General features: G+C 38.1%; 2 protein-coding genes across 3 annotated transcripts; both read left to right on the top strand.

Moving 5' to 3' along the window:
• Positions 1-801: 801 nt before the first annotated feature.
• On the top strand, positions 802-13060 carry LOC106947329 (protein-glutamine gamma-glutamyltransferase E-like). Its single transcript, XM_015032245.1, has 15 exons — positions 802-916; positions 5851-6021; positions 6678-6932; positions 7959-8077; positions 8394-8522; positions 8923-9100; positions 9718-9853; positions 9973-10082; positions 10210-10325; positions 10404-10530; positions 10997-11172; positions 11264-11438; positions 11535-11698; positions 12239-12372; positions 12571-13060. The coding sequence occupies exons 1-15, from the start codon at positions 883-885 to the stop codon at positions 12716-12718; spliced, it is 2172 nt and encodes a 723-aa protein (XP_014887731.1). The 5' UTR covers positions 802-882; the 3' UTR covers positions 12719-13060.
• Positions 13061-15043: 1983 nt separating this feature from the next.
• tomm34 (translocase of outer mitochondrial membrane 34) lies at positions 15044-24187 on the top strand. Of its 2 annotated transcripts, none has more exons than XM_015032246.1 (8): positions 15044-15321; positions 16042-16192; positions 16520-16619; positions 17660-17812; positions 18122-18294; positions 18443-18590; positions 21009-21135; positions 22392-24187. In XM_015032246.1, exons 2-8 carry the CDS (start codon positions 16063-16065, stop codon positions 22488-22490), a joined length of 930 nt encoding a protein of 309 aa, XP_014887732.1. In that variant the 5' UTR covers positions 15044-15321; positions 16042-16062; the 3' UTR covers positions 22491-24187. The 2 variants fall into 2 exon arrangements, with proteins under 2 accessions (XP_014887732.1, XP_014887733.1); XM_015032247.1 differs by having other exon boundaries at positions 16047-16192.
• Positions 24188-27237: the final 3050 nt, after the last annotated feature.

A 27237-nucleotide genomic window follows, 5' to 3' on the forward strand; every position in this document is an offset into this window, starting at 1 on the left:
ACAGAGTAGTTCTATTTATAATGAGATTAATTGGGTTTAATCACTCTATGCAGACAGAACAAAACTCCTAAAAAACTCCAGCATCTTTCCAAAAAATCAGTTAAAAAACAAACTAAACCACCGAAGGACTTCTAGATAAGCACTTTTTAAATTTAGCTGAATAATGACCTGAGTATTTATTCCATCTGTTAATCCAAGTTTTTGGCTGTTAGATGGTGGAAGCCTAAATTCACTGTGCAGAATCATAACATCACAATATAATTCACTACATTTTCTAAGATAGCAAAATGAGAAAAGATTAAACATTATGAAATGTTAGCAGCTTTATGAGCTTTGACGATGCATGAAATAACATTTCAGTTTTATTTCTGAGTAATTTGATGTTTGACATACCACAGACTTGGAAGAACATCTCTATTTGCATCCTTTGTTTTCCTGGCTGTCATCTAGTTGAGGATTTTATCCGACCGACTGTGAGAACCAAGAAACCAATTTTACCCAGCAAACAAAAAAACAAAAAACAAACGCTGTAATAAATCTTTAGAGCTCATTGTTTAATATTTGCTGTTATTGCTTAATGTGTCAACACCAGTCAGAGTCATGTGAAGGGCAAAATCGTGTTGTTGACCAGAAAAATTATATTTGGTAACTTAGGGTAGCAGCAAATCTTTAATGCAGTTGTTATATTTGGAAAAAAGGGATAATTTCCATGGAATGCATGACTGGGTTGCACCATCTATTTCTCAAAGAAATGGCATGTGGCTGGGCGTGACAAGGACTTTAAAAGCAACGTCTGCAGAGTTATCAGGCAGAACACGCTTGGTGCCAACCAGACCGCTTTCAGCTCATCATCTCAGGAGGACAAACACAACAGGAGCAGCCATGAGTCTCAACTGGCCTACTGACTACAGCTCAGGTGCAGTATGAAAACTTCATTATTTGTTTTGGAACACAGACTAAAACTATGTAGTTAAGTTTAAGGCATGTAAATCTTTTCACTGGAGATTTTAAAACTCTGGAGACATTTGTTGCAGTTCCTCTGTACAAAGCTGTTTTTGAAAAGCACAATAAATATTGAACATGCTTAAACTTGTCTCAGGTGGACATAATCCTTAAAAATATAAAGAGCAGCTGCACCCAGACTGAATGGATCAAGATTTAAAAGAAAAATGGCTGTTATTAAGACACTTCAAGAGCTTCATGACTTCAGGCTTTAATGTGGGAGGCCTCACAGTATTAAAAGACCATTTCGGTTTCTTAAAGCTTAGTTTGGTCAGTTTGTAGTGTGTCGGACTTGGTTGCATGGCAACATTTACAAGAATACCATATTTTCTTTTTCCCAACTTTTTCTACACCAAAATCCTCTCCTTGTTATATCCCAGCTGCTAAGACAAGTCTGGTGAATAAATCAGAACTTTTTACACTTTTTAAAATAGCTTTTTTTCTTTTCAAAGAGTTTGTGCGATTCTATCCAAGCCTATGGAGACATAATAAGCAACATTTATCTCCATTCTCTTCCTGAAATTCAACTTAGCGAAATTATAAAGAAAAAAAAATGTTTTTGCATATTTTTTATTTTTTTTTTTTACATCAAAATAGGTGATTTAATAAAGCTGACTATGCAGTTTCCCATCCTTGGTTTTTTTTCTACACCTTCTATTTTGTTGCTTATATATTCTGTAAATTGATTTTGGCTCATGAGAAAACTCAATTTTTGCTTTTTTGTGATATTTAGCTATTTAAAATTTTTTTATGATAATAATAACCCAAGTTTACAAAATCCATCCAGCTTTCTTTATTAATATAAATAAAAACAAACTTCCCCCAGGGCAACTTAGCAGAAAAACAGACTTCATCTTTTAAAAAAAATCCAAAATATTTCAGATTTTACATTAAATCACTGGATTCCATGTGGATCCTTGAACTAAAAAAGCACTACATTTTAAAATTATAGATAATTATAAGTAGAAGAAGCTATAAAACATCTAAATCAATGAATGAGAACAGAAGTATGGCAGAGCAGACCGAGCAGCGGAGAAGATGATTATGATTTCTGAGCTGCAGAGGTTTACAGCTCAGCAGGGCGCGTATCAGACTGAGATGAGTCTGACTGTGAACACTTGTTATTTATTTGTTCCTTTTCCACTTGAGTGACTCTGAATGTGTGTCTTTAATTGCTTGAGCTTTACAGATGAATGTAGAGAAGCTTTGAGGCAGACAGGTGTTTCTGCCTCTCATGTACGGCCGCCAAGAACAACAGAACACACCTTGGAAGTGTAACATTAAACTTTCCAGGCAACTATGTCAACATAAAACAGCAACGTAGTGGCTTCTACAAAAAAAAACCAACAAAAAAACATTTTTATGTTGTAATTTGAGTTTGATACAGTGTTGATTTGTAGAATACAAAAACAGATTATGAAACATTAATCCAGCAAGTGATTCACCTGCTAATGAAATAACCTGGAGCTGCCTCTAATTTTATTAATCTATAAACGGATAAATATTTTCATTACTCTATCTCTCAGCTGTGTTTATTTACAATTAAAGAAAAATAACTTTATCCAGAGTTATTGAGCAGTTCAAACAGTGAATCTACTGCCGTGTTCAGTGTCTGGTTTGGTGAAGGTCGAGGAAAGGAAAAGCCAAAATGTGAACGGCGATGTGGCATCATGAAGATTTATTTAAACTTGACATGAACATGAGTTCACCAAACTACAGATGTAAAAACACACAAATCCTGCACCAGACAAAAGCATTGAACTTGAATGCAATGTGAGATAGGTGAGGCGGAAACTAATCAGGCACCAGGTGAAAAACATGAGCTGAGTTAACAGGATGGACTACAGGAATAAATGCAAACGAGAAATAAAACCAGACATCCAGAAGAGCCGTTTCAAACTCATCTTCATTTTGGGCCAAATCAATATCAGGAATGTTCTAAAGTATTGATAAAACCCATTAACAAACTGTTAAAATACTAATAAATATCTGTCTCTGCTTTTTGTAAGCACTTCATAAAATTAAACATCTTCTCACATTATTCAATCCCTCCAGGATGTCACAATTGACTTAGTGATTTTCTCTTTTTTTTTTTTGCATATAAAATCACTACTTTTGTGGCGCTAATTTATAAATATTTTTAAGGAATTTTACAATATTTACATTTATGTATTACATTAACTTGACATCAAGTAAGGCTCAGGCATCAGTGTCGTAAAAGTACAAGATACTGCCATAAGGCGGGAGTTAAAATGTACAATAAACTTACGGGAATGTGGGAATCTGTTGATTTTACGTAAATTTACGCAATCACAGAGTCACAGAAAATGGCTTGATATGATTTAGCATCTGGAGCCTTGTGGGCCACACAGAAAGCTATGGTGGGCCGTGGTTGGCCCCCGGGCCTTAGGTTTGACACATGTGAACAGACCCTGTTCAACACAAGTGAAAAGAAAACCAAATGAGGCCAGGGATGAGAATTAAATAAGACTAACTGAAGCAGAAATCTAATTTAAACAAATAGAAAATAACCCAAAGAAACAAACATGACACCAGGACAAATACAAACACAAACCTACAGATAAATAAGAAAACGCCTGATGGTTTGGTGAGTTGTGTTTAATTTTCTCCAAACATTTTACTGTTAAGGTCCAACATTTCTAATCCAGGCTGTTCTGGAAAAGAGAATATTTCCCCAAAAGTTCTGGCAGACAGCTTAGATGGGCAGATTTTGGAGAAATTTTTTAAAATATTTTCATACCTGTCCTGCTGTCGACTTGAAATCTCCAAAGAATTTTTTTTTTTCTTACACAACTTGACCACACAGTGAACTTGTCATTATTAAAACTGCTTGTAAAATAATCAGTGCCAGGTAATTAGAGAGATGCTGTTTCTTTTCTCGGCTTGTGGCTGTTGACATTTCCTTTGAGCTTCATGTTAACACACGCCTGGAGGTTTATGCTTCTGAAGAGATTCTTACCTGCGTTTAATGAGGGAATCTGCTTCACAACATCCAGCAGCTGCAACAGATTTTGGATGTTTTTAGCCAGGATTTTCTAACTAAATAAAAACATTTAGTTCTCCAGAGAATCGGTTACCTGTGTAGGTGTTGCTCTTTTTTAAAAAGCCAGAAACAGTAAATGAATTAGAAGGACTGGAATCACAACCTAAATACAACAATTTGATAAGCTTACCTGTAGCTCACTTTCGTTACACACTCATTCATAGTCACACAATAATTGACAGGTAATTATTGATTCATTTAACCCAAACTTTCTCTTCGTTGTTCTTTTCTGGGGCAAAATCCATGTTCAGATGTTGCTCAATCAGTTTTTGTGGTTGGATTTATTTACTTGCAGTTCTTTATCCAGCTTTCTTTGCATGAGGTTTGTGGATTTCTGCAGTGTTTGCACAACTCTTGAGGGTGTTGCTGCAGAGGTTAAGGAAAGGGTGTGTTTCATTGTACTCTCCTGTTTTGGCATGCCCCGTTCACACACAGGCTGGGATGAGTAAATTAAGCAACCAACACACCCAGTTTCTGCTGTCAATGTATGTCAGCAGACTTTTGACAGAACAGAGTTCAACACTCACCACGCCCCGTCTGCATCCAGCTGACCTGAATAGGTAGGATTGGTTTTCAGAACAATCTGGCTCAGAGCCGCGAGAAGGACTCTGACCTCGTTTATTACTCAATAGCATGAACAACATAAATTATAACGCTTTAAAAATAATCTGAATCATCTTATAGGGCCAGAATACATTAATAAAACCAATTAAACTATTAAAACATCAATAAGTAGCTGTTCCTCCAGGATTTTGTGATTGCTTTACTGAAATTTTGCAATCAAAATTATACATTTTGTGGCGCCAATTTTGAAATATTTGTAAGGAATTCAATATTTGTGCTCATGTATGATGTTAAATGAGATTTTTTATTTCTCGCTGTATCGATTACAGAGTATAACTTGACATCAAGTAAGGCTGATTCAGCAGTCGCTTAACCCCAATGTTTTTGACCAGTTTTGAGAAAATGTGCAGTAAAATCAGAAAAAAATTACAGATTTGTTGATTTTGTGTGCATTTTGCAGATTTGTGACAAACTGGAAGAACTTGCTGATGTAATTTAGAGTCTTGAGGGGCACATGAAAAGCTATGGTGGGCCAAATTTGCCTTTCCTTGAGTTTGACACGTGTGGTGTAGATTTAAAGGAACTCAGTATTTCAGCCGTTTTGCAGTTTTCTGGAAATTTGATCCAAATTTGTGGTGCATAGAAAGTTTTCTTTCTGTCTTTTCTTTATTTGACCAGGTGAAACTTCACAAAAATCCAGATCTGATATGTAAGAGGGAAATCTGGAACCCATTGCGACAAAAGTAAAACAAACTAAACCATATAAGCAAGTTCAAAACAATCACAAAGTATTATAAAAGCAATTATTTTTGATTAATATACTGCTGAATGCTCCTCCTCCAGGTTTGGGTTTAGTTCTGGATGCAGAGCAGAACCAGAACCCAAGAGGTCTGGAAGGTTGATCCAGCAGCAGCAGATCTTTAAGCTCATCAGTGATTTATAAACTACCAGCAGTATTTTAAAGTCTGTTCTCTCAGTGAAGGACTGTAGAACTGAGTGATGTAGAACAGGTGATGTGCTCTATCTTCCTGGTTTTAATCAGAATGTGGCTGAAGAGAAATGCCTGGATGAGTTTCTCTGAGACATTAAATGTTCTTCATGTGATAGAAGGCCGACTTTGTAACTGTCTCTATGTTGCTCTGAATGTTCAAATCTAGTTTCTTTCTCATTAATGTTATGATTCTTATTTATTTTTTGTTTGTCCTGTCCTGTTTTTGTAGTTTTTAGATTAGTGGACCTCCACACTGACACCAACAACTATGAGCATCACACCAGTGAGATCTCCGTGAAGGAGCTGATCGTCAGACGAGGCCAAGCCTTCAAACTCACCCTCAAACTGACTCAACCTTTCAACCTGGGCTTTGATCAGCTCATAATGACTGTGGTGACAGGTTGGTGCCTTTAAATTAATTGTTTTTATCTAGGCCTGTTGCAATAAGTGATAAATCAATTAATCACATGATAGATTAAAAGAAGCTCAATAATTCCCATTTGCATGATTTACCTTTATTCTCTTTCTACCAAAAACTGGATGTTTTGTTTAAAGAGATTTCATAATTCATTTTATTTGTTGTTTTGTTTATCTATTTTTGATATTTAAAATGTCTTCCAGTTCCATCCAAACATCAGTTAAACCTTTTAGTTTTATATATAAAAAGCCTGTTAGTGCCTTTGTGTTTTCATTTATCCATATTAGTTTATCTAAAAAAAATTTCAATAAAACATGTTGAAGTTTGTGACAAAATGTGAGAGAATGCCAAAGATATAAAACTTTCTATTGCTTTTTAATGTTGCAGGAATGTGTACTTCATTATCTTTCCCATCATAGCAAACTGTCACAGCATGGAGGCAGTTTAACAAATATATAATAAACATATTTTTTTCATTAAAGTTACATCCTGCGCCTTTAGTAGCAATTTTTATTTGCATGGGGCCTATGAATTCATCTCTATTTTCTAAAGTTTTATATATTTTTTTGTAAAAAACTGAATTGATACTTGTATCCAGAGGATTGTTGCCTTACTCCTTCAGTTGTGTCTGTTTGCAGGAAATGATCCATCAGAGGATCTGGGGACGAAGTCTCGCTTCGGCGTCCCGGGCCGGTCACTGCATTCAGCTTCAGCCAAGGCGGTGTGGAAGGCAGAGCTTCAACGGGGCTCTTCTCCTGAAACCGGAGTCCTGGTTCTGATCGTTTCACCGCCAGCTGACACGCCCATCGGCGAATACACGCTGTCTGCCAGCCTCAAGGACAAGGAAAAGGTTTTGGCAAACTTCTCTGTCCTCTTCAACCCGTGGAGTTCTGGTGAGTTTGTGGGTTATTTGTCTTTTCATTTCTTTCTGTTTGTTTTTGACTGTGAGGGGATTTAATGAGCTTTTCAGAAGTTTCTAAATTAACTCTAGTTCAGTGTTTCTCAAACTTTTTCAGACCACTTGGCCCATTTAACACACACTCACCTGATAAGATAAACAATTATTAAAAAATTTGATTTTATTTTGCTTTAAATTAAGTATTGAACGTGTCTCAATAGACAAAAGAAACCATTTTGACCTAATAATTGCTTTTTAAATTAGTTTGTACTTAATAAATGGCATATTTCATCATCATAACCAAAAACTTTTTATTTTGTAGAAAACATAAAAATATTTATTGCATTTTCCCAACCTAAGAGTGACATATCTATCTATCTATCTGTCTATCTATGTATCTATCTATCTATCTATCTATCTATCTATCTATCTATCTATCTATCTATCTATCTATCTATCTATCTGTCTGTCTGTCTGTCTGTCTGTCTGTCTATCTATCTATCTATCTATCTATCTATCTATCTATCTATCTATCTATCTGTCTGTCTGTCTGTCTGTCTGTCTGTCTGTCTGTCTGTCTGTCTATCTACATAGATAGATATCTATCTATAGATAGATAGATAGATAGATAGATAGATAGATAGATAGATGAGACCACTACAAATGATCAGTTCTCTGATTTTACTTTTTACGTTTTCCAGAGCTATGAATGTAGACATGTTTACTCAATGCAGACCATTTTATAGGAAAATATCCAATAAAATATCTGCATTTATGTCTGGACAGTAAATTATTATCTTTTAAATATTCAGACCTGGTCCAGATATAAAACAACCCAATTTCAATGTGGATCTAAATATCCTCCATAAGAATTTCTCCCTGATTTTCCAAATTGAGTTGCTTACTACTCATAAATGCTCTATTTAACCCCTCTAAAAGCTGATATATCTCCCATCAAAAGTTTTTCTGTGTTGTTTTTAGCTGATTGACCAGTTTCTGTATTATTTGGCTTCCTCTTCAGATGACTGGGTGTTTCTGCCCAAGGAGGAGGAGAGGCGGGAGTATGTGCTGAATGAACAGGGAATCATCTACAGAGGAGGCGGAGATTACATCTCTCCAATGTTCTGGGACTTTGGGCAGGTACAAACACAAACCAAACTCATAAACATTAAAAACTTAATGTGTTTTTACTGAACTCCTTCAAGATGAGACTAAACTGCCATGATGTTTAATTTTTAAAAAAGAGAATGTTTATTTGATTATTGGTGTTAAGTTTTCAGGAGCAAATTCTCAGTTTTCAGAAAACTTTAGTTCACCTTATTAACGTTAAGGACAAAGTGTGTTTGGATGTTTGAATATTAGTTTTATTGACACCTGGTGTTTAGATTTTATCTCACAGCTGTGGAGTAACGGCAGATTAAGAGCAGTAATCTACCATTTCTGTCTTTCTGTGCAGTTTGAGGAGGGCATGGTGAGGATCTGCATGAAGATGCTCGACCTCAACGTCAAACACTGGCTTAATCCAGCTGATGACGTTTCTGCTCGCTCCAGCCCCATCTACGTCAGCCGGGTGGTCAGCGCCATGGTAGGCCACAAACCCCTCGTCAGGTTTACGGCTCTCAGTTTAGAGTGCCGTAATTTGCCGACAGCTGACGTAAACTGCTTGTGTGTTTAGAAAAAATAATTTCAGATAAGTTTGAAAGAATAATAAATAGATTAATAACACAAAAATGAAGGATTTTATATCTCAGCATGCTTTAGTTAGTTTTATAAACACACATTATAGTCCCAGTTATTTATAGTTTTTCCGATTAATTACTGTCTTCATTTATTTCAGTTAACAAAAATGTTTCCTGAATTTCATATTTCGTTATTTTGTTAGTTTCAGTTAACCATGACAGCCTTTTCTTACATTCGGAGCAGAAACTTAAAACTTTGGATTCGAGTATATTGCTGAAGTGAAAGTGTGATTAACTTTCCTTCAGATCAACAGCTCTGATGAAGGCGGCGTTGTGATGGGAAACTGGGGAAACAACTTCAGCGGCGGGGTCCCGCCCACCTACTGGAGCGGCAGCTACGCCATCCTGAAGCAGTGGTACAACTCCTACTACCGCTCCGTCAGATACGGGCAGTGCTGGGTGTTTGCCGGCGTCATGTGTTCTGGTAAAGTCTGACTGTCAGCTTCTACGTTCACTGAAAATATTCAGTTAAACCTGCAGCATATAAGTATTTTAAACAATATGGTTTTTACATATTGTCACGGTTTGTTATGAGACAGATAATCTGTGAAAAGATGGATCACCTTCTCATCTCCTGAAGAAATGCACAAAAACAACCAATCAGAGCCAGGAGGAGGGGCTTAGAGCTGTCAGTCAACCTTGTGTACTTGCTGCTAAATGTGCTAATGGCGTATAAAAAATTCGCCATTACAGAAAGACTGTTTATCCACCACCATGCTACAGGCTACGCTAGCTGCAGCATAGTAAAGAAAAATGAAGGGATTGTGATTGACAGCACTAAGACCCGCCTCCTGGATCTGATTGGTTGTTTCTATTTAGCACTGAGAGAAGGTAGAGGAGCTATTTTTTCTCAGATTATCTGTCTCATACTTTAAAGTCACAACATGGTGACAATTTCAACAAATGTGTAAAAGAACATATTTTTTATAAAAGTTACATACTGCAGCTTTAATAATCAAAAATAAAGTCACTACAAAGGCATCAAGACGAACCAGGTGGAGAAAAAAAACATTTTCCTGAATTTTTCATGCGTGGTTTCAGTGATGCGGCTGCTGGGGATTCCCTGCCGTGTTGTCAGCAACTTCCAGTCGGCTCACGACACCAACAAGAATCTGACCATCGACAGCTACTTTGATTATAACGGAGCGATGGAGAGGGAGTCCAGAGACAGCATCTGGTGAGAGGCTCTGTATTTACTGCTCTAAAGATGCACAGAGTCTGAAAACCTCTCAATGTCTGTTGGTTTTTATTTTAGCAGGTTTGTTGAGAGTCTGAATATTGTGCTCTCTTCTTAAGGAACTTCCACGTCTGGGTTGAGGGGTGGATGAGACGACCAGACCTGGCAACAGACGGGAAATATGATGGCTGGCAGGTTGTGGATCCAACACCACAGGAAAGGAGTGAAGGTACGGAAAGCCGTCCCTCTGCATCTTTTATTAATTCTCATCAACTTGTTGTTTGTACTCATCTTAAACCAGTCGGGTGAACGTTTGAATAAAATAACTTGATAATTTGTTGCATGTGTGTCTGCAGGTCTGTTCTGCTGTGGCCCGGCCTCAGTGACCGCCATCCGGAACGGAGAGGTCGATCTTAAATACGACGTCCCGTTTGTCTTCGCCGAGGTCAACGCTGACTCCGTTTACTGGCTGGTCAGTATAGAGTAAACTCTGAAGCATTAATAAAGAAAAGCTTGATTGCTTATGATGGGTTTTTGATGGCCTTGCCAGGTGAGAAGTGATGGATCCAGGATGAAAATCTTTTCTGACACGGTGACAGTTGGACAGAACATCTCCACCAAGGCGGTTGGCTCATACCAGAGGACGGACCTCACCAACACCTACAAGCACAGAGAAGGTGGGCTCACCTGCATGGACAGCAGGGGGCGCTCTGTGGTTTCAAACTGAAAACACAGAGCGCAGAGTGCTCTTGTAGCTCTGATTAGCTACAAGAGCTTTTTGTAAAAAAAAAAAAAAAGAAATAAAGTTGATAGAAAATTTTGTAAATAAAACATCAACAACAAAACTTAAATAAAGGGAAATCTTTCTGTAGGTTATGTATGTACAATCAAACGCCATTATCATTTTGAACAGATAATTACCAGTAACACTGTGTATTACTGTGTTACTGGTGTAAATACGGTGTATTTTTTCATACACCGTGTTACTGATGTATGAAAAAAATAAAAATAAATAAATCAAACAACACTGGAGGAAACCTGATATTTACAGACTCAAATCAACTGACATGAAACTGTTAATGCGTTAAAATGCTGTGATGAAACTTGTTTATTCACGCAGCTTCTTTGACTGACCCGATACAGGATCTCTGGAGGAAAGAATGGTCTTTGCATATGCTCTCGACAAAATCGCAAATGGATCAACGATGAGGCGGGATGCTGGTGGTTCTGGTACGGGGGTTTTGGGTTCAGGGTCGGAGACGAGCATCGTACCTCCACCTGATCCTTCTCAACCACAACTGCGCATCCGATTTGAAGAGGTAGCCTTCGTCCAGAGTGCTGGACGTCTTTCCTGGTCTACTGCTATGAAGAAGAGAGTGAACTTTCACTTTCCTCTGATTCCCAATGAAGGTCTCCAAGCCTGAGAATGGGAAGGATGTGAACCTGAGGATGATTCTGAGCAGTGACACCAGCACCACCAGAACGTTTTCTGTCAACATCAGCATCCAGGCCATGAAGTACACGGGCCAGCCAGTGGGGAACATCCAGACCGAGGTCACAGAGCAGAAGCTGCTGCCGAAGAAAGGTCGTTCACTTTTCTTTTTTCTTTGAAAACTTGGATCTAAAATTGAAATCTGACAACCATGAACTCAAATTTGCTTGTTTTTTTGGTTTGTTTTAGATCTGATTGTCCCTATTAAGGTCCCATACTCAGTCTACCATAAGTACATGATACAAAGCCGGACCATGAGCATATCAGCGATCATCACTGACCTACAGAATGAGGACAACGTGTACTTGGCAACAAACAGAGTTGTGCTCACCAACCCCCCAGTCTCCATCACTGTAAGTACAGAAACTACCAATGTAACTTTTTAAAAGTCACCTCTTCCCCACCTATTAAAGGGGCAGTATCATGTAACTTTCCATCATGTTTTAATGTTTTTCCCTGATCAAATCAAACCTGGGGCGTCGCCTTGATTCTTTTATGCATGTTTGAGAAATCCTTTGATCTCCATGGCAACCATTCAGCAGTCATAAACGCCTGGTTGGACCTAGCCCCGCCTTCAAGATGAGGCTGAGAGCTCCTTCAGACTAGCCAGCAGCAATTAGCAAACCGCTGGAGATACGCTGTTTTTATTTTTTACAGTGTGAAACTGCGTAGTGGCTTTCTTTTATTTTGCACAACATGAAACTGGATCAGATCTGGTTCAAGCATATTTGTACTTTTTGTCTTTTCACCAGGACTGCTAAGTTTGAGGAAAATATATTTTTTTGCATTTTTTTTTTCTTATTGAGTTTTTAATTTTTTTTTTAGGTTAAAAAAGTACATTAAATTATTTTAGAGTTAGTTTTTTCAGCTGATTAAGGCTGTTTGTGATGCAGGTGACTGGGGGAAGCAAGGTGAACCAGGAGCTGACTGCTGAAGTGGTTTTCATGAATCCTATCGATGACACCTTGAGGGATTGCTCTATGAGTCTGTCTGGAAGTGGACTCATGATCGGGCAAGAAATAACCAAGTGAGTATGCATGACGGAACTACAAAATTATTGCAGAAATGATGGTTTTTAGGCATTTAAACTGTAGTTAAATATAATCTGCTGAACTGAAGGTTTTCTACACTGCAATAAAGTCTGAGAGGGAAACAGTAAAAGCAAGTGTTGATTAGCTAATATTTCTTCAAACTATTTTTGAAATTGCTTTTGTGCTGCTTGCAGACTTCCAAATCTGCGGCCAAACTGCAGGTTCCGTGTTACAGTCGTCCTCGTTCCCTACAAAACCGGAGAGCGGAGTCTGCTGGTCAACTTCAGCTGCAACTCCTTCAAAGACATCAAGTCCAGCTGCATCGTCAACATTAAACCTTGACTTTCTCACATTGTCTCCCCTTTACGACAAGATGATTGAAATCAAGACAGAAGATGTGTCATGTATTTTAGGTTTCACGGTTTTGCATAATCTGGGATATTATATGTTTATTAAAGCATTGCACAATTTCTTGCTAATCTAGAATTAATTTATTTAAGGATGTTTTGATTTTACTTTGAGTGTTAATGAAAGGATATATAAGAAATATCACAAACTGTCCGTCTGCTTTCCAATAACTAAAGAAACTTTCTCCTGCAGTTTCATACTTCTGTGTGCTTTGTGTTTCAGCAATTTCTCTTTATATGTATTCCTGATTAATAAATTTACAAAACATGAAATGTCTTCTCTTTGCAATTACTTAATTGTGCAACTTTTTGTCTAATTAAATAACATAAACCTAGAGTCTAGTTAGGATGTGTAATTTTGTGACATAATAGCTTTAATAATCACATTAAGTTGGAGTCTGCTATGATTTTTTCATCCTGTTCTGTCACTTGGGATTTAATTTTTCACACTATTTATTTCTCTTTTTTCTTTACTTTTTTATTCATTCTAATAAGTTAATAGTTACCCTCAGTAAATGCCTTAGAAATGCCTAACATTTTGATTGTGACAAGACAAAATTAGAGTATTTTTAAGCCAGTATGCCTAAATAACAGTATTGCAGACATCTGAGAGAACAAAATTAAATTAAAAAATTATTTTTAAATTATTATTTCTAATTTTCAAGTTAATACTCAAATAACGTGAGACCTGCTCATTGAACATGATTTTTTTATATAACTTTATTTCAAACAAATAACATGAACATACATGGACGTTGATGACAAATATTAGAATATTACAGTAATAAAAACAAATAATAAAGAATAATTACAGACATTCAGGGTGTTGATGTTAAAGTCTAGAGAGCCAAAAGTTAAAGAAATATACATTGGTAAAATAAAACTTTGTGTACCTTTTCAGTTATAGTTTTCATAACAAAAAGTGTCAAAGATATATTTAAATACATATGAAGAAGGATATATTACAGCAAAAAGAAAAAAACAAAAAACAAACAAACAAACAAACAAACAAAAAGCAAACAGAGGGATCTGCTTATGAGATGAAGTTACATTTTTGGAGAAGAGTTAAAGTTTTTACTAGTTTCTTATTATTAAAGTTAAGCTTTTCAACAGAAGCAACATCCATTTTTAAGTCAGTTTCTCATTGAACATGATTTGCTTCCCAGAGCCAGAAACGGCGTTTCCCTGAAATAGAAACCGACCAACTGCTGCGCTCCGTCTGATGATGCGTTCACGGCTGTCCACAAAATGGGACACATTAAATTAAACGTGTGAACTTGTGATGGTATTAAAAAAAAGAAGAAAAAATTAGAGAATGATGTACCTTTGTTTGGAAAAAAAGTCTTTCAGTTCTCAATTGAGTTTAAACGTTTTGTATGTTTTTCCTTTGATTTGTGAAATCAGAATAAAATGTGCCAATTTCATAGTAAAAATAATTCACCGAAGCCATTTAAAACCCAGTTAAAAGTTTTACTATTTGCAGCTGTAAGATCCAAACCCTTGATTATAAATCAGTCACTATGGATGTTTTATTTTTGCTTTTTTAAATAAAATGGTTCCGGAGATTTTATCTGTCCATGTGCTTTTGATTAATAACAAATACTATTGCTGCTGATGCTGCTACGACTACTACTCATAATAATTGAATAAATTAATTAAAAAAACAGCATGGAGGGGTTTTTCAGGATGTAGACATAATGAAATTCAGTTAGCAATACATAAATTGCTAAATATCTAATTACAAATAAACTAAAAACACAAACATACTTATATTGATAATTGAAATGTTGAAATAATTTATAATTTACACAATTAAATAACTACAACTTAGAAATGATTCATTATCCATTATTTTTATGTTATATTTTCAGTCAAATGTAAAATTCTCAATTTGGGGGGACTAACTACTACAACCAAGGCGATTGGTCTACAGTTGAGTTGCTATGCAGGTAATCCATTTTGAGTTTGGGTGTATTTTAAAAATATTTTATTGTGGATCGTAGCAAAGGAACTGTGAATTAATAAAATTAAATTTAAAAAAACAATTGAAACAGTTACATATGACAATAAATCTTAATCATTTAAATTTAATTCATTACTGAAACATTTAAATTAGTTATTAAATTTATGCATTACAGTTTTAATTATGTAAATATCTATAAGGGAAACAAGTGGAACTTCAAAACAGCGATCGGCCCCTAGAGGGCACAAGGCAACGCTTATTCACATACATTTCAGATTTGCGACACTTGAAAGGGTCCCTGAACGCACCGTTAAAACGAAGTGAAACCGATACGTTAGCCTGCAGTAGCTCCCCCTCAGTGCTCCCTCCACCAAACTGAGAAGTTACGAGATCCAACCGGCATCTTCTTTCCAGAAGCTCCGCACAGACCGAGGACAACCTCGTGTCTGTAATCCGGCAGGACGACATTAGAGCTCAGAGTAATGTTAGCGTTAGCTGGGCTAACTGGGAAAAAGTGTAGTCGCTTTCAAACCAAACTGCAGAGTAGGAATCCCCACTGTCAGATCAACCAGCCGGTAAGATGTGCTAACATTTACAGAGCTAGCTTAGCAGTGGCTAAGTAGTTAGCTTGAATATACCCCCTCAAACACTATGCCCCCAAAAATCTTTATTAAAAAATACCCTCTATAAACTCGGTTGCATTATTCGGAGCAATTAATTAATTTAGCTTCGGTATGATTGAAAAAGCCAGACTGATAGGTTAGTTTATATCACTAGCTAACGTTAGTTTACTGTGTAGGAATACACTATAATCATAATGACTTTATGTGGCGAATTTACTCGTTTTAAGTCCTCATTTAAATTAAGCTGCCCTCACATTATATGTACAGTAGCTTCACAACATCTACAGTCTAATGATAACTGATATAAGGAATATTGTGCTATAAATATTAATTATTTTTGCTGATTTCTTTTTTCTTTCTTTTAATTACCTTGTATATGAATGGTGCACAACAAATGTAGTGTAATAACAAACGGTTCAGTTTACACATAAGTGTTATCAAATTAATCCAGTCATATAATTATAGTCAAACTATACGGTTAAATGAAATCATGCCGCATTAATTTCTGTAATTACTTTTTCAAGATGTCAGTAACATTCATTCTACTCTAATAGACAGTCGTCTTACTTGGAACTGAAAGTAAAAGTACAATAAAGAAATATAACAAGAGCAGCTTGACTTAAAGATTTATGCAGGATTTTCTCTGAATAATTTGATTTTCTATTTTTCCAGGAACAGTTTTAAAGTCTAGAAATGCCTCAGAAACAGAAACCCAAGTCTTGGACAGAACTAAAGCAAGCAGGAAATGAATGTTTCAAGACGGGCCAGTATGGAGACGCCACCAGCCTGTACAGCCAGGCCATCAAGGAACTAGAGAAGTCCAGTGAGTATTAATGCGCCATTTTCTGTGAACATGGCAGCTTTTTTAGCAATACTGAAAAAAAGTGATACCACATTATGTATTTTAAATACCTCCAACGATATCACAGATGATATTCCACATTTCTTTTCTTTTGTTTTTCGTTCACACACAGACACAAACACACACACACACACACACACACACACTCAGAGCGTTTTGGAGGAAAAAAGCCTCAACTCTTGTTGAATTCATCCCATTTACATGTCAAATAATGAACATTTGCTTCTCTTCTTGGCACCCTGCAGGGAAAATGTTCAGTTTTAATCTGCTGTTGTTGTTTATGCACAGATAAAAAGAACCCTGAAGATTTGGCCATCCTGTACTCCAACCGAGCCGCCAGCTACCTGAAGGACGGGAACTGCTCAGAATGTGTCAAAGACTGCGATACGTAAGTAGTTTATGTGTCATTTTCTAGTTAATCTCAGTTTTTAACAGTTTACTCCTTTTTCCTAGCTCTTTTTCATTTATCTGTATGTTTGTTTTTTGTTTTATATTTTATTTTTATTTGTTTTTAAATATCTTATATTTATGACCAGGAAGAGTTTCCATTTAACTATAATTTTAACATTTCATTTCACTTCATTTATCCCAAAGTAAAATTAAGTCATAGCTCGTTTAATCCAAGTATCTTTGGAGGATCTCCAGTAGCAGTCAGTGTTGCTGACTGAAGAAGCCTCTGACTGAAGACAGTCTCATGTTTGTTCAGCCTTTTGAGCTGCTAATCAGCTGCTCTCTTTATGCTGGCCACAATAAGCAATAAATCAATTAATCACATGATAAATTAAAATGAGCTCAATAATTTCCGTTTGGATGATTTATGGTTCAGTCTGCTGCTTTGGTCTCAACCAGCCCTTCTTATGAAGGACAATTTTGTTTACAGAAACTTCATAATTCATTTTGTTTGTTGTTTTGTTTATTTATTTAGGATATTTAAATGTTTTCCAGTTCCAGGGTTAAATGTTCATTACATCTTTGAGATATTACTGTTTATCAAAATAACTTCTGGGACAATTTATCGTCCAGAAATATTATGTATATATTACATATATATATTTTAAATAAAATAATGTTATAATGGCTGCTGGTTGTAAAAAACAAATTGTTTCCTGTTTCCTGCATCTTCACTGGCCGAAAGAAAAGAGCAGAACTCCTTCCAACTGCACAGCATCGAAAACAGAGACAATAATTGTTCCATAAAGCAATGCTTCAACTAAAAAATATGAATAAAAATCGAAAATCAGAACAAATCACAACTAAAAGGAGTTTTCATGAAAACTCATTTATTTACGCAGTTCTGCAGAAACCAGATTTTTTGTTTCATCTTATTCTTTTTTCCAAACCTTGCGCCTCCTGTTTCATGTGGATTTCCGGCCCGTTGGAAACGCAGCGTTTGAGTTGTTCACCTGCAGTCTGCTCGTCTTCCCTCAGGTCTCTGGAGTTGTTCCCGTTCAACGTGAAGTCTCTGCTCCGACGCGCTGCTGCCTACGAAGCCTTGGAGCGCTACAGACACGCTTACATCGACTACAAAACCGCCCTGCAGATCGACTGCAACATAGCAGCAGCTCATGACGGCACCAACAGGTCGGGAACCGCTGCTCCCTTCAAACACCCGACAGATAAACCAGCTTCTGCCTCTCAGGGCGAGTTTAGCAAGAATGTGGCGGTTTAGTTTCTCACTCAGTTTTACATCCTTTCTTTGAAACTGGTGTTTTATTTGTCATCATTTGTTTTATGTCTTCAAACAAATGAATTATGTTTTACAAACATGTAAAAACTTAATTTTTATAAAAGTTACACACTGCAGCTTTACATCTTCACCCACTCTGCCACTGCGGGCAGCATGTTGTCGTTTATTTTGCATGTAAATAAAATCGTCTCCTGTTTTCTCAGAATGACTAAAGCGCTAACAGAGGCAGACGGCCCGTCGTGGAGGGAGAAACTTCCTCCCATCCCCACCGTTCCTCTGTCGGTGAGGGAAAAGCTCGCCCAGCAGGCTGCAGGCAGCGGTCCGAAGGCGAACCCGGCGCCGCAGCACAACGGCATCAAGAAAACAGACAAACCCGGTGAGCACTTACAGCTTCCTGCAGCAGCAAAGAATAAGTCAGCACTCAGTTCTTAGTGCACTTTTAAGAGATGGAATGGGATCATTTTGCCCCAATTTATTGGACCTAACAAAGAGTTATATATTTAAATCCTTTTTTCTCTTGTTAGCACCAAGTGACAAAGATATGAAAAAAGCGCAGGCTCTGAAGGAAGAAGGCAACAGTCTGGTGAAGAAAGGGGAGCATAAGAAGGCCATAGAGAAGTACAGCCAGAGCCTGAAACTCAACCCCAACGAGATCACAACCTACACCAACCGGTGAGCTGAAGATACCTTTACATGTAGATAAACCAGAAAATACAAGAAAGATGTGTTAAAAACAAACACCAGATGCCTGCAAACAGCATTTTACTCAAATTCAGCCCCGTCTGCTCAGAAACAATTTTAGTGAAGGTTTGAAACCAGAAATGATCAGTTTTGGTGATGATAAAAATGATTAAAAATCTACTAAGTACTTCCCATTTGAATCAGGCTTCCTCAGGACGCCACTTATGTAACTAAATGAGATTTATATCACTAAACTGATCACAGCAGCTGCATTTAATCACATATTTATTGATGTTCTCATAAAACAGTGAAGAAAGTAAGATAACATTTCCAATAGCATGATTTTTTTTTCTTTAAACATCATTAATGGGAATTTATTGAAACACCAATAAATCAAAATCCTCATCGTGATGAGAACATTTTCACAATAAGAGCCGCTCCGTGTCTCTCACCTCAGATAACAAACATGGCGCCGTTCGACAGGGTTGCCAGATCTGACGGTTTCCAGCAAAACACTTCTTTTTTTTCTTGTGTGGCTCCCTCATTTTTAAACCATGAAGTTGCTCTATGATTTCTGTTTTACAATACCGCTAAGAGTGACACTCAGCCCCGTCTCCAGACGAGTTTAACAGGGGGGCAAAATGAATACATAGCAACAATAATATTACTCAAGTAAAAGAAAAAGGTACAGTCAGTGCAGTAAAACTACTCGTATAAGTACCTTTTTCCAAAAAAGTTACTCAATGGAACAAGTATTACACACTTTTGAACATAAACACCAGGAGCCTACAGGCTACTTGTTAAGCTTAAGGTGCTGTATTGATGTTAGCTAGTCATCTTTTAGCTAACTTCACCTGCATCCAGCAGCTTTACTCAACAGTCAGTTAGTTTGGGGGAAAAACTGTGAAAAGTTCTTTGCGTTTTGCTGGTTTGCTGCCTGTGTAGGCGGCTCGGAAAAACAGGTTACCACATGTTAACAACGGATTAAACAGTTTTAACTGCTGATAAAAGTGACAGAAGGTGCTAACATTGGAAGTGCAGAAGCTCCCACTGTATCAAACTGATATAGGAATAACAGAGAGTTGGCCACTGAGGTAAAAACAACAAACAGCTTCCAGTCCAGGGGCACGGCTGACTCTGTGGGTGGGCAATGCACCCCAATGCCCGTCCGTGCCGCCGGGCCTGGTGACCCTTGATTAACCAGTGACTATAAATTATAGACATAACATTCAGAGTCTTAAAATGTCTAAATCAGGGTGCCCAAACTTTTTGAGAGCAAGATCTACTTTTCCTCTCACCAGCCGCCTGAGATCTACCTCATGACACAAAGACATAAAAATTGCCATTTAAACTCCATTGACTTATTTTATATGCAAATATGCATCAGTTATAGCAGAAATAATAAAGTGACAGAAAACCTAACACAGTTTCTTCCTCAGTGAGATTCTGACACTGGGAGCAGGTTACTGGTTTCTCAGTCAGAAGCTGGTTGCAAACCAGCAGGTGTCAGTCAGTCATGGTAGATCTGAACTTTGGTTTGATGACTGAAATATGAGAAACTAAGCAAAGAGCCCAGAAAAGCTAAAGGCAAATCTTCGGAAGTCGGGATATAATTAATTTAATTTCACATAATTATCGTGGTAGAATTTGTTAAAACTTAATGAAATATATTTGTCCTATTTGATGTTTGTTGTGACATAGACTCACAAACAAAATATATAATTAGTCCAAGTTTGTCGTTTATTGAATGTTCAGAAACTACAGCGGCTGTGATGAGCCACAGCAAAGGTAAACAAAGGTAAACGAAGGTAAAACAACCCGAACAGACGATCAACTCTAAACCACTCCTACCTTTTTACTCTCTGTCTCTTTGTTGTTTAAGCCACCCGTTGCCGTGGCAACCTCCTGCGCCCCCAAGCCGAGCAGAGATTACGTTAAAAACACAACATTCAGTCCGTTATGATATCAGGTTTCCAGGCTTGATATTTATTCCTCGATTGTTAATAAGCCTCTCATGAACACAGCGGTGGTTGAGTAGCTAATTTAAACTCCTGCTCTGCTCGTCAGTCGGTCTTTGAGTCGCCTTTTTGTTTTTGTCTTTTTTTCTTTTTTTTAATGGGACCGAAACACACTGAATTGCGCAACACCTTGTTCAAACAATAATTACTGAGATTATTAATTTTAACACATCTCGTTTTTTTTAATAATTATTATTTTTTAATGAAGTTACAAACGTTTAGGATCTTAGTGAATATTTTTGATCAGCCCGTCAGAAGAGGAAGCGCTGCTCTCAGCGTCCTGGTGGCGTTCAGAGTGTCATCTGCCGAGATCGACTCAAAACCTTCCGCGATCGACGTATTGGGCACCCCTGGTCTAAATAAATGCGTTAATGAGTTGTGTTGTGTTCAGGGCGCTGTGCTACCTGTCGGTGAAGCAGTACAGAGACGCCGTCAGGGACTGCAGCGAGGCGCTCAGGATGGACGGCGGCAACGTGAAGGCGCTCTACCGGAGAGCGCAGGCTCACAAGGAGCTCAAGGTGAGAGCACAAACCTTTTCCCTAAAGAAGAATGATCTAGAGTGATAGATCTAGAGCCAACGCACAGCCTCTGTTATTACAGTTAGAAACCAGTGATCAGGTTGACCTCTGACCTGACCCTCCAGAGCCACATGAAGCCGGTTCCACAGTGGTTCTTCCATCACCTGCAGAACATTTCAGGACCAGAGGACTAAAGTCTCAGACCAGAGAAACTCATCCAGGCGTCTCTCTTTAGTTGCATTGATTACTGCAGCAGCAGGTCTGACTAAAGATATCAATCCTGCAGCTGATCCTGAACGCTGCTGACTAAAACCAGGGAGATCTACACCACCCAGATCTACACCACCCAGATCTACACCACCCGGTTCTACAGTCCTTCACTGAGAGACTTTAAACTACAGCTGGTAGTTTGTAAATCACTGAACGGATTAAATATCTGCTGCTGCTGTTTGACCAGCCTTCAGACCTCTCAGGTCTTCTGGTTCTGGTTCTGATCTGCATCCAGAACCAAAACCAATCATGGAGAAGGAGCATTCAGCTTCTATGCTCCACAAATCTGGAACAAACTTCCAGAAAACTGCAAAACAGCCGAAACACTGAGTTCCTTTAAATCCAGACTAAAACCCACCTGGTTTGAGCTGCTTTAGAACCATGATAATTGAAACATTGATCAATAATCTGATGTGTAACGACAGCAACATGTATGTTATATATGTTCTTAAAGTAAAGCACGTTGAACCGCCTTGTTGCTGAAATGTGCTACACAAATAAACTTGATTGATTGATTTAGACAAACACAGCAGCTTTCATAGCAACATTTCACTCACATACACCAGAAGATGTGGAGGCAGCAGGGCTGCCACCTTTCACTGCTTATTAATCTTATCTTGAGGATTTAAGATGATAAACTGGACTTTATCTGCTGTTGGTCTGTAGGAATGGTAACAGAAAGCAGGACGGCCTCAGCATGAGCTCAGTCTGTATGTGGGGCTGAAAGAAAAACCCAACCTTCCTCTGTTATGAAGAGGAAACATTTTCCTGTTTCTGTTTTTACTTCTGTTAACTCTGATCTATGAAAAACTTGATCTTTCTTCCTGAAAAGCTGTAATTATTACCACAGATTCTCCAGACGCCTTTCAGCTCAGGCACATTTCTTCCAGCTGAGACGTTCCTGATGTTTATATTTGGATTTTTAGTTGTGAGTTGATGCGTCTGGATCGGTTTGTCACTGAAACGTTTCATTTTCGTCCCTGCAGGACCTGAAGGCCTGTGTGGACGACCTGAATGTCCTCCTGAAGGTGGAGCCAAAGAACTCGGCCGCTCTGAAGCTGCTGCAGGAGGCGCAGAAGAAGTGAGACGGTGCCGGGATCCGGGCGTCTGAGTCAGAACGCTTCAGTTTGACCCGACCGATCTACAGCTATTCAGTTTTTACAGTCAGCCCCTCTGATTCAGTATTTATGTTTATTTATATCAGCTGCAGTTATTCCCTCATGTTTCCAGCCTGTATGTTTATCATCTATAACCATAAAGTTCAGCCATGAGCGAATATTCATCTACAATCCACCGCAGAGACAAAACATCTTTTTATTTGGCAGCTAATGAGCAAAAAGTTTTTCCATTCCTTTTTAATCAGTTTATTTCCAAACCTGTTAATAAAATACTCCAAACACTCAGTTCTGGTACCAAATGGCATGAAACCGGTTCCTCTGGGTGTTTCACTGTTTCTGTCTGTGGGTGGATCAGACACGATGAGTCAGCAGAAATTATGGACTCAGATGTAAATGTTCATGACGATTATAAAAGCTGAGCCAACAGTAATGCAGATTGGACATAAAGTCTCCAGGAATTGTGTTTTTTCAGATCAGGGATCTTGATCAGCTGTGACTCTGATCTGAAGTTGTTTCTCCGTCTGAATGTTTCCTCTGATCCTGAAAAGAAATGCAGTGAAAAAAAGCCACATGGTCTCATACTTTATGCATTTATGCCTCTTACATTATGAGTAACTTTTCAGTAAATATTCATCAGGAGGAAACAAACTCAGACGCTGTGATTGGGAGTGCACCGACTTCACTTTTCTAGACGGTCACCGATTTTTCAAAACTCTGACTTGCAGATTCCGATTTTGGCCGACATCAATTTTTTTTTCTAAATATATCAACGTAGTTGCTAAGTTTGCAGCAGTGACTGTTAACATGCAGACGTGACCTGGTGTCAGCAAAGCTGAAGGCGACAGCGGCTGATTTCCAGACCTCAGGTAAAATGTCGGTGGATCAGATTGATTTGTCGGTTCATCCCTGAGGATTCCTGAATTAGCACATGAAGTCGACTTTACCTGCTTCAGAATAAAAAACAATCCTGATGAAACTGATTGACCTCAAAATAAGGAAAATCCCTCAGACTGAAGCGTCTGCTGAGGATTGAAATATTGTAGAAAGTACCTCAGAGCTGCAGAAGGCTGTCCGGTTGAAAGATGAAACCTGTAAACGGGATTTCCCTGAACCCCAAAGATAAATACAGATTTTAAACTATAAAGTTTTAGGAGAAAACGGGAAAGAAAATGAATCCGCTTGGCTGGAGAAGCGATTCCTGAGTATCAGATCTATATGAATAAAATAAATAAATCGGATTAGCTGTGATGATGATGATGATGAAACTTCATGATCTTTTTCATGTTTTGCTCTGAGGTTATTTTATTTTATTTCTTTACTTTTGGTCTCCGGTTTTTGACCGCTTATCATGGGAGGGTGTTGATCTTTCAACATTTAAGAAGTTCCTCATTTATTGCAGTTTTTGTAATGTTTGATAAAACATTGTTCTGAACTATATCATCACATTTGTTTGCTTGTGTAAGATCGCTTAATTTCTCCTCTGAACGATCGGGACCTTTAATAAAAAACTCTCTTCCTGCCATTTTGTTTTCCTGTTTTTTCACTGCGATGTGAACATTAGAAATGTTTTCCTTTCCATCCATCTTGCCTGAAGTGCCTGCCTTTGTCATTCATCTGCTGCTTTGGATTAGTGTATGCAAAATAAAAAGGATTTTAAAAGATAATTCATGTTTTTGCTTTATCCAGAGAAAGTTTGCGAAACATAAATTGATCTCCGATTGTTCTGATCGTAAACAAACCTTCAGAATGAATTGTGTTTTCACATCTTTGGCTCAGCATTTTTTATTTCACCGTTGTCTTCCTAATAAAAATTTGGTTGTTCTCACCTGGTTTGAACAGATTGATAAAATATGACCTTTAACTTGCTAATATGCAACACTTTTCAGATAAAAATCAGAATAGTCATGTGCAGGTGTTTCCAGTCATGCAGATAATTTTTTTTTCTTCTGCTTTGCACGCACACACATTCAATAAATTAAAATATTATTTGATAAATTCATTTATTTTGGGAACTTTATCAAAACGTGGAATATTACTTGGATTAATTACACACAGATGGATATCTTAACACTTTTTATCTTAACACTTTTTCTGTTAGTGATTTTCTAAAAGTTTATGAAAACATGACATTTAAAATTAGAAACAGCCTTAATTAAAAGCATGTTTACTGCCAGCTTAGAGGTTATCAGTTTCAAAAGCTACATTTAGGCAGTTTTTAAGTGACGTCACACTTACAGGGACTTTGTAGCTGACGGCCATCTTGGTAGGCAGCTGTAACTACTCAGTTGCTATGCTAAAAATAAACAAGCCATAAGCTTAGAACTAGCTTTGCCTCATTCCAATCTAATTTATAAACAATATAAGTACATTACAGTTTTTAAGTGCTCAGTTTTCTATTTATTGTTCATCTTTGCTTCACGTTGCGCTTGCCTACCAAGATGGCGGTTCAGGTGTGCAGATCAATCCCGGTTTAGATTTGTGGGGTCTGTGTATTAGCACATCTTTAGCAGAATGTCCATATCTACAGTGTTGATCATTCTTCCTGACTGGCGGTCACCGGCCTTCAGAGCTTGGCATTGATCACTTTGCTTCCGTTTCTCTACGTGTTTTTTTCTAAAATCTAAGTCGGGTTACATTCTGGTGGGTTTCCTGACTACAGGTCCAAGTTTTTAATGTTTCTTTGAACTACTTGCATTTGTATAACAAATTCATCAAGTCAGAGGACTCCGAAGAAACAATCATTTGCTTACAGATGGCGATAAGCTGGCTTGTGGTGAACTGACAGAAGACAGACCGTCATTAAATCGGAAACAGCAGCAGCAGACAAGTGGTGGGAGAAATGTCTGACCCAACGACAACCTCCACTCTGCTGAACCAGCAACACACCGGAGGTCACTAAATTCTGGCTGCTCTACCAAACTGTTGTCAGCTTTCTGATTAAAGTGGATTTTTTTGCCACACTGTTGGCACCTCTAACCTTTTCTTCTCTGGACAAAAACAGTCAGCAGGGTTCATTATAAAATGACTTTGCCTCCAGAGGCGGCTCTGCGTCCTTTTTGTTAGCTGCACTCACAAACATCTGTTGCTAACATTTAGCAAGCTCTGCACTGGTGGCAACAATTCTGCCCATTAGTAAGCGACACTCCCAGATGTCCTAAAGCTTTTGTCTTGGCAGCTGAAACCGTCAACCAGGAATCATTTTTTAAAATGATAATCAGAGTCAAAGGTTTGTAGCAAACCTTTTCTTTTACTTGCTGGTAGATCATTCTGATGAGTCGGGCAAACAGGTCACATCATCCACCTGTAGAGCTGGACACCTCAAATGTTTAGTGGTAAACAAGTCTGTGTTTTACAAGCGAGGTCTTTTCTGCCTGTTTGGGTTGGATGTTCACGTGCGTAGCAGCTTGTCTGGAACGGTTCCTCTGCTAAAAGAGGAAACAGAAACCGTTGGGTTCTGTTGCAGGACAAAGATGCACCGCTCGACAACCACACTGCTTTCACTGATCTCATTTAGTTCTGGTACGACTGGACGGCCTTTCGTTGTTAAAATCTTCAGTTTTTCACCTGGATATTTAAGTTTTCTTCAAAGCTTGTAATGGCGAGTAGCTTGAAAGCGAAAGTGTAACCAACATGTTGAGGTAAATGTTTGCATTGGCAGAGAACTCAGACATGAATTTCCTCAAAGCAGATCCAGTTCATACAGAAAGGAGGGGGGACTGTTTCTCTCTCTCTCACACACACACACACATTTGCGTGACTATCTTTGTGGGGACTTTCCATTGACTTTCATTCATTTCTACAGCCTGAACCTTACTCTTATCTTAACCCTAACCACTATATACCTAACCCTAACCAAAACTCAATTCACACCTTCGTCCTAAATCTGACCCCGACCCAAAAACAGCGTTTCCACTTGTGGGGACCAGGCTTCGGACCCCACAACGTATTACAAACACACACACACACACACACACACCAGTCAGTCTGTACTCTAAAACATGGAGACCAAACGTGGATGTACAATTCACTACAAACACAGAAAATCAAAGTATTTTTGTTCTACTTTCTAGTGAAAAAATCTTAGTACACTTGAAATAAGACAAAACTTAAGAAAACTAAGGTGTAGGAGCTTGTTTTAAGTCAATAATTCTTTAATATTGATGAAAAAGGCCGAGGTACATTGGCAGATTATTTTACTTAGACATGTTTCCCATGTTATAAGTAAAATAATCCACCAATAGAACTACTTTTCCAATTTTAAGGAATTATTTACTTAGAAGCTTTTCGATCTTGCTGAAAAGTTACTTGTAAGTTTTATTTAATTTCAAGTGACCAAGATATTTCCACTAGAAAGATTCTTGGTAAGGTTTAGTGCTTTTGCAGTCATTCGGTTTTCCTACATTCTGTGAGATTCGTAGGTTGAGCACACCAGAGTTCTCACCAGTGACTGCAGCTCTGAACTTGAAGCTCCTGCCCCACCCTGCGATGTGACATGTAAAACTAATGTAGCAGTGAGTCAGATGCTACACACCTCTGAGCTCCTCCCCGCTGAATACACACGCTGTAAAAGTCGGCGAGCGACCACAGCGTGAACCGTGACTCACCGCTCCGGCTGACGGGAGCCGCAGCAAGCAGCAGCAGGCATGTTCAGACAACGAGACGCACAAAGAAAAGACTCCTGGAGTTCTGGGCTTTCAAACCCAGCGCAGACGGA

This window comes from Poecilia latipinna, unplaced genomic scaffold (assembly GCF_001443285.1).
Source record: "Poecilia latipinna isolate Pla-1442-1.1 unplaced genomic scaffold, P_latipinna-1.0 Scaffold235, whole genome shotgun sequence".
Taxonomy (NCBI): domain Eukaryota; kingdom Metazoa; phylum Chordata; class Actinopteri; order Cyprinodontiformes; family Poeciliidae; genus Poecilia; species Poecilia latipinna.